Source organism: Pelophylax lessonae, assembly GCF_965119305.1.
Source record: "Pelophylax lessonae genome assembly, chromosome: 9".
Taxonomy (NCBI): domain Eukaryota; kingdom Metazoa; phylum Chordata; class Amphibia; order Anura; family Ranidae; genus Pelophylax; species Pelophylax lessonae.
The window spans coordinates 267,731,584-267,744,524 of record NC_138776.1 but is presented as its reverse complement, the minus strand read 5'-3'; the positions used below and the strand labels follow the sequence as shown (position 1 = coordinate 267,744,524).

General features: G+C 45.6%; 2 protein-coding genes across 2 annotated transcripts in view; one reads left to right on the top strand and one right to left on the bottom strand.

The window, feature by feature from the left end:
• Positions 1-12,941, bottom strand: part of LOC309562972 (uncharacterized protein) — a 581,033-nt gene that overhangs the window by 78,151 nt on the left and 489,941 nt on the right. The window contains 1 exon segment of the mRNA XM_082267298.1: positions 2,245-3,136. Within this exon segment, the coding sequence (XP_082123424.1) occupies positions 2,245-3,136 (892 nt within the window).
• The window catches only part of LOC309562915 (uncharacterized protein), a 523,709-nt gene that overhangs the window by 330,104 nt on the left and 180,664 nt on the right, over positions 1-12,941 (top strand). The window lies entirely within an intron of this gene.

Genomic DNA, 12,941 nt, shown 5'->3' with positions numbered 1-12,941 from the left:
TATGTGTGTGTGTATATATATATATATATATATATATATATATATATATATATATATATATATATATACCCCTACACAGAAGTTCAGATGTCATGCCTGCCTCCAAAGACGTCCAGAAAAAAGCCCAATAAACGCCTGCAACAAAAACGGCCAGGTGTGAAAGTAGCAGAGCCCTATCCCTGCTCTACTGCAATTCTAATACAAACAATATTTTTTCTATGGCGGTCACCCTGACATGGAAGAGTTCTGTCACCCTGGCATAGCAGTCAGAGTCAGTTCACCCTACACTACACTATGGTCACCCTGACACTTAACACTTTCCCTACAGAAGCTAGATTTTTGAATCTAACTTTAGTGGTATATAGTACCCTAACTACACTGCATATCCCTTTCCTCACACTAATAATTAACAGAACTGCTTCCACTCTCTTCCACAGCCCCTGTATTACAGTGCTAGAGATTTGGCAGGGCTATGTTATATACTGGGGGGGCGTATTCACTACAGATTTGCCTCTGGACCCCCTAGTCACTCCAATCACATTCCTAGCATCCTCCTGCCCCCTCAATTGGCTTTTACTGATGGTTCTGGTCCAATCACTGGCTTTTAAAGCCCAGTTCCTGTCCCATTGCATTTTGGTCGGTTCTGGTTGCCGAATTCCAAACTTTTTCTGCAAAAAGTTCGGAATTCAGCCGAATTTCGAACAGTCAATGTTCGGGTCAAACTGATGGTCGACCCGAACCGTTCGATCATCCCTAGTGGTGATGTGGTTGGAGGTGGTGATGGTGATGTGGTTGTGATGGTGATGTGGTTGGTAGTTGTGATGTGGTTAGAGGTGGTGATGGTAATGTGGTTAGAGTTGGTGATGTGGATGGAGGTGGTGATGGCGATGTGGTAAGAGGTGGTGATGGTGATGTGGTAAGAGGTGGTGATGGTGATGTGGTTGGAGGTGGTGATGGTAATGGGGTTAGAGGTGGTGATGGTAATGGGGTTAGAGGTGGCGATGGTGATGTGGTTGGTGGTTGTGATGTGGTTGGAGGTGGTGATGCGGTTGGTGGTTGTGATGGTGATGTGGCTGGAGGTGGTGATGGTGATGTGGTTGGTGGTGGTGATGTGATTGAAGATGGTGATGGTGATGTGATTGAAGGTGGTGATGGTGATGTGATTGAAGATGGTGATGGTGATGTGATTGAAGGTGGTGATGGTGATGTGGTTGGAGGTGGTGATGGTGGTGTTGAAGGTGGTGATTGTGATGTGGTTGGAGGTGGTGATGGTGCGAAGGAGGAATTACAGGTGGAATGATAGATGGGTCCATGAACTGATGAACTTATATTAGCGTCTACTACAGACGTCCTGAGAGATGGAGAGGCGGCTGTTCCAACAAGTACAAGCTGGTAAAACAAAACTGCTAAGACACAATATTTAGATTATATTTTATTTCAGGTAAATATGAAATGTTCCATCTAGAACGGTCATATTTTCTACTTTCAGACAGCAGGTGGCGTGCTCCAAGCAAATGAAGGTGCCTGTGCAGGCTGATGACTACTACACAGAAGTTGTCAGTCTTGTAATGTAGTCTGATCTCCCCTTCTCCCTCATCCATGTCTAGATTCCCTCTCACACTGAAGTCTTCCATTGAAGCTTCTGCTGATGAGCCGGGGAGATCAGACTACACTGCTAGAGGGACTCAACCAGCAGTGATATTCCCTCCTCTCAGAGTAAGCCAGACAGAACTTCATAAAAATAATCTTACTAAAGCTTCAAAGTGTTTCTTCCATGGTGAAGATCAGAGGAACGCTCACCCCCGTGTTTTCTGAGGTGTATATCAAGGTGTGCTCCATCCCGGCGTGAGATCTCCGATGTACGGCAAAATATGATCCATACAGAAGACATTTCCCACAATTAGGACATGGGTACACCTCAAGAGTTGTGCGAGTTCTCTGATGTTTGGTAAGAAAAGACTTCTATGAAAAACATTTCCCGCACTCAGGGCAGGAATACGGCTTCTCCCCTGTGTGAGACTATTGGTGTTTGACAGGTTCTGATTTTTGTAGATAAAAAATTCCCACACTTAGGGCCAAAATTTTCCCATGTGTAGCATATCGGATGTTCAGTAAGACTGGACTTTTATGAAGGGCATTTTCTACACTAAGAAGCTTTGCATCTACTCACCTGTGTGAGACCTACAGTGTTTGTTAAACTCGTACTGGAGTGAAAAACTTTTCCCACACTCAGGGCAGGAATACGGCCTCTCCCCCTGTGTGAGATCTTTGATGTTTAACAAGGTCTGATCTCTGTGAATAACGTTTCCCGCACTCAGGGCAGGAATACGGCCTCTCTCCCGAGTGAGTTCTTTCATGTTTAACAAGGTCTGATCTCTGTGGAAAACCTTTTCCACACTCAGCGCAGGAATACGGCTTTTCACCTGTGTGAGTTGTTCGATGAATTTTAAGATGGGAATTCTGTGAAAAACATTTCCCGCACTCAGGGCAGGAATATGCCTTCTCACCCGTGTGAGTTGTTCGATGTGTTAGAAGACCTGATATTTGTGTAAAACATTTTCCGCACTCAGGACAGCAATATGGTTTTTCGCCTGTGTGAGTCCTCAGATGGTTATTAAGATGGGTCTTGAGACTAAAACTTTTTCCACACTCAGGGCAAGAATATGGCTTCTCCCCTGTGTGAGATCTTTGATGTTTAACAAGCTCTGATTTTTCTATAAAACATTTACCACACTCAGGGCAAGAATACGGCTTCTCACCCGTGTGAATTCTTTGATGTTTTACAAGGACTGATTTTTCTGTAAAATATTTCCCACACTCAGGGCAAGAATACGGCTTCTCACCCGTGTGAATTCTTTGATGTTTTACAAGGACTGATTTTTCTGTAAAACATTTCCCGCACTCAGGGCAGGAATACGCCTTCTCACCCGTGTGAATTATTTCATGTTTTACAAGGTCTGATTTTTCTGTAAAACCTTTCCCACACTCAGGGCAAGAATACGGCTTCTCCCCTGTGTGAGATCTTTGATGTGCAACAAGAGAATTTTTCTGTGAAAAACATTTCCCACACTCAGGGCAGGAATACGCCTTCTCACCTGTGTGAATTCTTTGATGTTTTACAAGGTGTTGTTTTTGTCTAAAACAATTCCCACACTCAGGACACGGATATGGCTTTTCCCCCGTGTGAAACTTCAGATGTGAATTAAGATGGTGCTTCAGTGAAAAACATTTTCCACACTCAGGGCAGGGAAATGCCTTCTCACCCGTGTGGGTTCTTTGATGTTTTGCAAGGTTTGATTTTATCGCAAAACATTTTTCACACTCAGGACAGGAATACGGCTTCTCCCCCGTGTGAGTTCTTTGATGTAAAACAAAGTCATATCTTCGTGGAAAACTCTTCCCGCACTCGGAGCAGACATGTTTCTTCTCACCCGTGTTCAATGTCTGATGTTCAGGAGGACAGGACTGCGATGACAAACATTTCCCGCCTTCATCCATGTGATCTCCTGTGATGTCCTCATCTTCCATTTTACAACCTGGAGATAAAGTGAGACGATCCTCTGAGGGTTTCTCCATGGCGTGTCCTGGAAAAATATAAAAACATCATCAATAGATCTGAGAGGGTTAGTCCACTTCCATCAAGATTCCATCTGGATCAGGTAGATATTAGTGAGCAGATGTTCTTCCCAACCAGCTGGGACTCTTCCCCCTCTTCAGTCAAAGGTCCTTTGGTCCTCCTCCCAGATCACTTCTACATTTACACAGCCTTGTCAGAAGAGCAGTGATGGGAAAATTGTTCCTTTTTATTGTTGGCTCACAATACCTAATGGTGACTTCTAAACCTGGCTAAGGGGCCATACAGGAAAAAGTCTAGTTACCTTAGCTGACTAATACTCATGGAGACCAGCTGAGACCACTGAGACTATCCGTCCTGAGGCCTCCCCTTATACCTGGCTATTGGTAAGCTCTATTTACTGGCTGAGGTGACTTTTTTAGTTCAATCTGATTTTATTGAGAAAGAGGGGTTTTACAGAATATGGGTGAAAGCAAAGGAGCAAGGAACAAACAGAAAAAAAAAAAAAAACATTTTCACAGTCATATCACATAGTGAACTTCAAGTAAGTGCCTACTGCAATCAATATTAATTAGTGTTGGAAAGAAACATAAACTACCAAGTCCATTGGAGCACAATTGTGTCGCAACTTAAACAGCAGCTTGGTGTAACATGGGTCAACATAAGCAAGAGAGAAGACAAATAAAAGATAACACTGGTAGAGACGCCGCTACAGTTGGCATCACATTAGAAAATGGTGTAAAGTGTGTAAGGCACTAGTAAATACTCAGGTCTTACGCTGAGAAGCACTCAAAACAGCAAGGGAGCGCAAAAAGGATAGCCGTATGGTGCCAGTGGTATAGCCAAAGAGATAGAGAGAAGGGAGGTGGGGCAAAGCAGGAGAGCGAAAACAGAGAGAAGCCAAGAGGATGAGGAAGACAGAGAAGATCAAGAGGGGCCGCCCACGTCCCACTACCGTTCCCCATCACCCGGCATTATAGGTGATTCGAGCCAGGACTTAAGGCATCCGAACACCGGAACATGTCCCAAGACATCCATGCAGCAGAGAAACGATAATCTTTGCCCCCTTCTCGTGCCAGCAGGTTTTCCATGTCCCTAAGTCTGTCTAGTTCCAAAGCCCACTCAAGTTTAGAGGGTACGTGCTTGGTTCTCCAGTGTCTGGGTATTACCGTGCTAACAGCCGCCAAAAAAAAAACGCAGAACGTCTCTCTTGATCGACCGGAAGGAACCGGGCAACAAGGACAACAAGGCCAATTGCGGTGTCGCGGAGACTGTAGTTGCCTGGAGCCTGCAGTAGAGAGCAATAATTCCAATCCACAATTCGTGGATCTGCGGACATTCCCACCAAATATGAAAGAGCGTACCCCTAGATGACGTGCATCGCCAGCATTGGTCCGATTGAAGTGGATCAATATAGGTAATCGAGGAAGGGCACCTGTACCATCTGCTCAAGAGTTTGAACCCCTTCTCCTGAACTTGTGTAGCAGGAGACAGCGAGTGAGTCAACGCGAAGCCTTTGTACCAGTCGTTAGATGAAAGGGCTCGCCCCAGGTCCCTATCCCAGGCAGCAGTATAGGTCGGCAGGTCAGGGCGAAGGGCACGGAGGAGTAAGGAATATAAGAGAGACACAGTGTGCGTGGGGGGAACATCCTGGGAGTAGGATAGAGTCAAACTCCGAAGGGTCACCCCTAACAGCAGTCAGTGAGGGCAGGGAGCGTAAATAGGAGAGAGCCTGGCCGCGCTGCAGCCAGCTTACAAGAGCACCATCGGATGTGGTGGAAGTAGGAGTCGTCAACAAGGACGGGTCAGTTCAGAGAATTTGGGAAACCCGTCGATGATCCGTCGCAGTCCAGGGTCCAAATCTAGAACACAAGGCTGCCGGGGGGGGGGGGGGACGCTGGGGTGCCAAATGAGGGCGTCATGGGGCCCTGAGGACCTGAGAGACGGCCCGATTTATTCAGGCAATCCCAAATCCGCAAGGTCTGGCGTGTTAAAGTGTTGAAAGAGGAAAACGTGGCCACGAAGATGTACCGGAGTCCAGGGAAGTGCCCTGAGATCAAAGGGGGCAAGAAGACGTTCAAGTTGCACCCATAGTTTAGTGTGGGGCATTGTGAAATCAATCCACCAAGCGCGTCAAGGTCGCCGCACGGTGGTAGAGAGCGAAGTCCAGGATACCGGTGCCCCCTCTAGACTTCGGAAGGGTGAGAGTCGCATACTTTAGGCGGGGTCGGCTATGAAGCCATACAAATCTCGAAAGCGCTCTACGCAGCTTGTCAAAAAAGGATGCAGGTATGTGAACAGGAAGCGCTTGGAAGAGGTATAAAAAACGAGGCAGAACGTCCATCTTCAGAACATTGATCCTCCCAAACCAAGACAAGCGTTTCGTGGAGTACGTAGACAGGTCAGATAGGGTTTTAGTAAAGAGTGGAACAAAATTGTCAGTGAAGAGGCGTGTCGGGTCTCGGGTCAGAAGGCAGATTGACGCCCAAGTAGCGAACAGAGGAGGATCCCGTCTTAAAGGGATATGTGTCCGAGATACGCTTAAGAGTCGATTTAGGCATGGAGATATTTAATATCTCCGATTTAGAATGATTAACTTTAAAGTTGCTCATAAGGCCAAAGTCGCAGGGAGGGACTTTTGAGGAGAAGTAATGTAGAGCAGTAAATCATCTGCGAATAGCGCTAGTTTAGAATGTATGGGGCCAATGGTCAGTCCGCAAACATTGGGGTTATTATGAAGAGCAACAGCCAGATGTTCCATTACTAGTACATAGAGAAGCGGAGATGGGGGGCAACCCTGGCGTGTACCGTTGTGTATACTGAAGGTAGGAGACAAGGAGCCGTTAATCCGGAGCCTAGCGGAAGGTGACTTGTAGAGGGCCATAATTCTAGCTAGCATCAGCGGGCCGAGACCGATTTGTTCCAGGGTAAGACGCAGAAAATGCCAGTCAACACGGTCAAAGGCCTTCTCCGCGTCCACCGTCAGCAGGCACAAAGGTATATCTCAGGAGCGGGCATAATCAGTAAGCAGGAGGGTTTTTAGGGTATTGTCTCGGCCTTGGACAATGCCCACTTGGTCCATATGAATAAGGTCCGGCAATAATGGTTTCAATCGGGTCGCTAGGATCTTAGCATAAAGTTTAAGGTCGATTCCAATCAAAGAGATAGGTCTGTAATTGACACACGGTGTGGGGTCTTTCCCCGGTTTTGGAATTAGAGATATGTGGGCCTCTAACGTCTGAGGGGGAAAATCCGAGCCGTCAGGAATCGAGTTAAAGACCCGAGCCAGAAAAGGGGCCAGCAGAGTGCCGAACACCTTATAAAATTTGGCAGTAAAGCCGTCGGGGCCAGGACTTTTGCAGGAAGAGGTAGATGCAATAGCCGCCACAACCTCGTCAACTGAGATCGGCGCTTCCAGGTCCGAGACGGTCTCATCAGGCAGGCATGGGAGGGCAGTCGTCGACACATATGCAGCTTTGTCATCAAGGGAGGCCCCAGGGGCACCCTGGGGCAGGGACGCAGACAAATGGTAAAGCGACTGATAGTAGGTCACAAAGGATTGACCAATTAGCCTCGGGGTCGTCACCAGGGATCCTGTGGGGCTGGGGTGACTTTTTGAAACACTATAAGGTGATGCTTCAGGCCTTGGGTAATACACCCTGTCTAGGTGCAAATATATTTAGGCTATTTGATGCCGTAACACACTTACGTGTCCAAGTGGCTGAATTTCCTATAAACTGACGGACTCCCACAAATTCCACATGATCGGATCTAAACCGCCATACTTTGGAAATGGGTATCTGTTGAACTACTGTCAAGTAGAGGGTGTTGCTACGATTTTAGGATGTTTTTAAAAATTTTGTAATAAAGATTGTTATTTTTTTTTGATATTATCTGCCTCATTTTTTTGATTAAGTAGGATCTAATTGTCTCATCCTTTTTCTATATATTTGGATGTTAGCAAGGTGAGGGTCCTGTCTTCTTGTGACTCATACCAAAGGAATGTCATTGTAAACTGACTAATCTCCTTTCAGGAATGTGCCATTTTCCTTAGAAGGTCATTTTGCCTCAATGGAGGGTGGGTTGGCTATTCCTTACACACAAGTCCTATATCACCACAAGCAAAACGTGAAAGATCTAAGTCGCACATCAGAGCTTGCAGTCATGCATGCGTCGGATCACCTGTGCACCACACTGCGTAAGCAGGTGGGACACCGTGGTGGAAACAGCATCTTTAGTGAAGTATTCTTGTTAGATTTTCTAATATCTGTATTAAACTTATTGGTAACCTGAGAAATATTTGTGTGATCTCTCTTTGCACATAACGAATACAACCCCAAAAATGTAAATTATCACGTGACCGTGACAAAACAAGCAGAAACCAATGGGGACTGGAAGGTCCATGCTCTTTGAACAACCACAAGTCTAGGCACTGGGTCATGTGATCTCTGATAAACAAGAGGTCCAAAGTTCAGGCTTGAAGACCCTTTGTCATAGAACGAGTGATCATAGGCCTAGGCTTCTGGGGATATGCAGCAGTGGAGGGAGCTTGCTGCAGTATTTTCTCCTGGAAAGAGAAGTTTTTTAGTATTCCCCCCAATAATAATCCATCACTCACGTTCCTGGAGAGAAATCTAGAGTGCTGTAACAACCACCAGCTGGAGACTGGATTAGAAAGCCACAATGAAGATATTTGCCAGCACACTACGGATCATCAAGTTGAGTCCAAGTAGTTTTTACTGAAGCATGATCACATCACCATAAAGATAGTGCAACGTTTCGGAGCCACGCAGGACCCCTTCTCCAGGCTTGTGATCGCCTGCCATGCCTGACGAACAGATCCTGCGTAGCTCCGAAACGTTGCACTATCTTTATTGTGTTGTGATCATGCTTCAGTAAAAACTGCTTGGACTCAACTTGATGACCTGTGGTGTGCTGGCAAATATCTTCAAATTAGTATTTCCCCTATCCCAATAAGACATTTAATAGATATTTATGGTAACATTTAGTTATAAGTCTGCTGGAAGAAGAGGGACCAACCTAAGAAAGGTTCAATCTGTGTTCTCATATCTGTGCTAATGTAACTAGGAGTGACACACAACCTAATACTGCCAGCTGAACCCCAGGATGGGTATCAGTACAGGGAGGTGACAATTTCCAACCTATTATTGGCTGATATCACTCAGTTCCCGCCCTAATCTGGACCAATCAGTGTGCAGTAACAGAGCAGAGATAAGAGAAGAATATATTATGGGTCACCTGTGCTGATCTCTGTAGGAGTGTCCTCCTCTATGAATGTCCTCGTCATTCCAGCCTCCTCCGTAGATTGCTGATTATCCCTCACATACGTCTCTTCTACTTCACCCTCAACTTTCATCTTCATCAGATCTTCACCTCCAACATTCATGTTAATAATACCTTTATCCGAGACCAACAGGATGGCAGAAAATAACATCTGTAACATAGAAGTATTTATGATGTGAGATCACATAGAAAATATCATCTTGTAGAGTCCACACATCGTCTCCACATGTCAGAGGGTTCAATCACTTTATGTTCCCAACCCTCAACTCCACCCACCTGATAATGGTGAGGGATGGTGTGACCTTCCTGTGTGGAATCCCGGGAATACAGAGGATGAGGACATCTCTCCGGTGGGTTTCTGTTATTAGGTGGCTCCATCATATTGTGCTTGAAGATATCCTTGTGTCCTTCAGAAAGCTCCTCCACTAGACCATACTCCTCATCTTCCTCTTTATACTCTTCTTTAACAATATTACAATCTCCAAGGTTTCCACTCTGAAGGCATAATCATAACACCTATTGTAACAAACAAGCTTGTGTATAAACTATAATTATCAATGATTGTTACTCCTCTACCTAATCATTTTGAGGGATGGTGTGACCTTCCTGTGTGGAATCCTGGGAATACAGAGGACAGGGACATCTCTCTGGTGAGTTCCTAGTATTAGGTGGCTCCATCATATCCTTAAGTCCATCTGAAAACTCGTTTATCATTCCATACTCCTCATCCTCTTTTTTATACTCCTCTTTACCAACAATATTATCCTTGAGGTTTCCACTCTGAATATATAATAAAAATGACATCAATGGTAACAATGCAGATAATGTACAGATCCTAATGATACTATCAGTGATTGTTCCTCATCTACCTGATCAGGTTTTGCATAGTTGTGATCTTCCTGTGTGGAATCCCTGGAATACAGAGGACGGGGACATCTCTCTGGTGGGTTCCTAGTATTAGGTGCCTCTATTGCAACATCCATGTGTCCTTCTGAGAGCTCCTCCATCACACCATACTCCTCATCCTCCTCTTTATACTCTTCTTTAACAATAATATTATTCTCCGTGAGGATTCCACTCTAATTATATAATAAAACATTTATTGTGACAAACACACTTCTGTATAAAATATAACTATCAGTGATTGTTCCTCATCTACCTGATGATGGTGGGGGATGGTGTGACCTTCCTGTGTGGAATCCCGGGAATACAGAGGACGGGGACATCTCTCTGGTGGGTTCCCATTACTGGATCCATCTGTAGGAAACACACACACTGACTGAATACATTGTTTCTATGTGTTTATCAGATGATGGGGGATCTAGGTGGATCCTCCGTACTGCTCTCTCCTTTACAATAAAGTCTCCTCTTACCCGGTGATGTGAGGGGCGGCTGATTCTCCATCATGACGTCATTGTAGAGATCCTTGTGTCCTTCTAAATACTCCCACTCCTCCATGGAGAAATAGACAGTGACATCCTGACACCTTATAGGAACCTGACACACACAATGATACAGTCACCATCCAGACACATCCCTTGTCTGTTACTGGATAATGTCCCAGAATTCCCAGCACCGCTCACCTCTCCTGTCAGCAGCTCCATCATCTTCTTGGTGACTTCTAGAATCTTCTGCATGTTGTCTCTCTCAGGTTTTAGGGAGTCACATGGAGGCACTGTGATGGTCATATGATCACCTGACTTCAGAAGAGGAAATCTCTGTATTGGGGAACCAATAGGAATATCATGTTAGAATCCCAGAATCCTCCTCACCTCTCCGAGGGTCAGTTCTGTGTTTTATTAATAGAGGTAAGAGTGATGTCATGTAACCTCCCAGAATCCTCCTCACCTCTCCGGTCAGGTCTGTGTTTTATTAATAGAGATAAGAGTGATGTCATGTGACCTCCCAGAATCCTCCTCACCTCTCCAGTCAGCAGGTAGATTATCTCCAGGGTGAAGTTAAATATCCCCTCGGTCATGCGACTCTGGTCCTCCTCCATTCTTATTGGTCATGTGATCTATAAAGGCTTCCCTATAGACCAATAACAGATAACAGAAAATTATCTGGACTGTACTGGTTGTACAATATTAGGATGGGGGTGTATGGGGGATTATATGGCCAGGAAAAAGGCATCAGTGTCAGTGACGAATGCATGCACACCTGCCTATATAAGCGCACCTGTCCACCCCTCTCTGCCCATCTGTCCACTGGCCTCCATTAAGTGTAATCCACCCCTCTCTGCAAATCCATCTACTGGCCTCCATTCAGTGTCATCCACCCCTCTGTTCCAATCCCTCCATTGGCTTCCATTCACTGGCCTCCACCCCTCTCTGCCAATACCTCCACTCGCTTCAATTCAGTGTCCTCCACCCCCCACCCCTCTCTGCTAATCCCTCCACTGGCTTCTATTTAGTGTCCTTCGCCCCTCTCTGCTAAACCCTCCATTGGCTTCCACTCTCCTAATAAATCCAATTCAAATTACTAACAACATACAAAGCCATCCATAGATCTGCCCTGAGCTACATCACCAACTTCATCTCAATATATAACCCAAACTGTACTCTCCGCTCCTCCAAAGCCCTCCTGATCTCGCTCTCATCTCCTCCTCCATGCGCACCTCTGGAACTTCTCCAGAGCCTTACCGGTCATCTAGAACTCCCAACCCTGATCCATGTAAATAGAAAATGATTACCTCTTCCAGCAATGTCTCCTAATTCCTAACGACTCACCTCTCACTCGGTAAATCCTATTTGTACCTGACATCACTTCCCGCCTGTACCTGACATCACTTCCTGTCTTCCATAGAGACTTCCTGTCTGGGTAGAAGTGAGATCCCCACCTTGTGGAGCTCCGAGGAACTGCAGCCCCAAGAAACGTCTCGTAGTGTGAACACATCTTTTGCTGTTTTATGTATGTATTGTACACCGATCAGCCATAACATTATGACCACTGACAGGTAAAGTGAATAACATTGATTATATTGTTACAATGGCATCGGATATATTAGGCAGCAAGAGAACATGTTGTTCATGAAACGATGTGTTGAAAGCGGTAAAAATCTTTATTTCATTTTGTTGTGTATGGGGCTGTGTAGCCGCAGACCAGTCAGGGTGTCCATGCTGACCTGTGTTCACAGCAAAACGAGCCTACAATGGGCACTTAAGCATCAGAACTAAACCACGGAGCAATGGAAGAAGGTGGCCTGATCTGATGAATCCTGTTTTTTAATACATCATATGGATGGCCAGGTCTGTGTTCGTCACTTACCTGGGGAAGAGATGGCAACAGGATGCATTATGGGAAAAAGACAAGCTGGCGGAGGCAGTGTGATGCTTTGGGCAAGGCTCTGCTAGTTGACCTTGGCTCATGCCATTCATGTGGATGTTACTTTGACACGTACCACCTCTAAACATACTTGGTGACCAAGTACACCTCTTCATGGAAACGGTATTTCCCTGATAGCAGTGGCCTCTTTAAGCAGGAAAATACACCCTGCCACATGGCAAAAATGGTTCACGGATGGTTTGAGGTATAGAACAAGTTTTTAGGTATTGACTTGGCCTCTAAATTCTTCAGATCTCAGTCCACAGAGCATCTGTAGGACAAACCCGTCATGTAAACCCCACCTTGCAACTTACAGGGGTTAAAGGATCTTTCTAAAACTGAGCTCAAAATATTTCCTCCTTACCAAGACTTTACCATTAAGATCAACGGCACAACCATTGGTCCCTCCCCAAAAGCCAGGGTGCTGGGTGTAATCTTAGACTCTGATCTCTGCTTCAGCCCCCACATCCAATCACTGCCTAAATCTTGTTGTCTTACCCTCCGCAACATTTCCAGAATTCGCCTCTTCCTGACTAACCTCACCACAAAACAACGTATTCCCTCCTTGGTTATTTACCGCCTTGACTACTGCAACTCCCTCCTCACTGGCCTATATTTACACAGGCTATCCCCCATTTACTCTATTATGAATGCTCCTACTAGACTAACACACCTTATTAACCGATCTGTGACTGCTGCCCTTCTCTGCCAATCCTTTCACTGGCTTCTCCTACCCGAC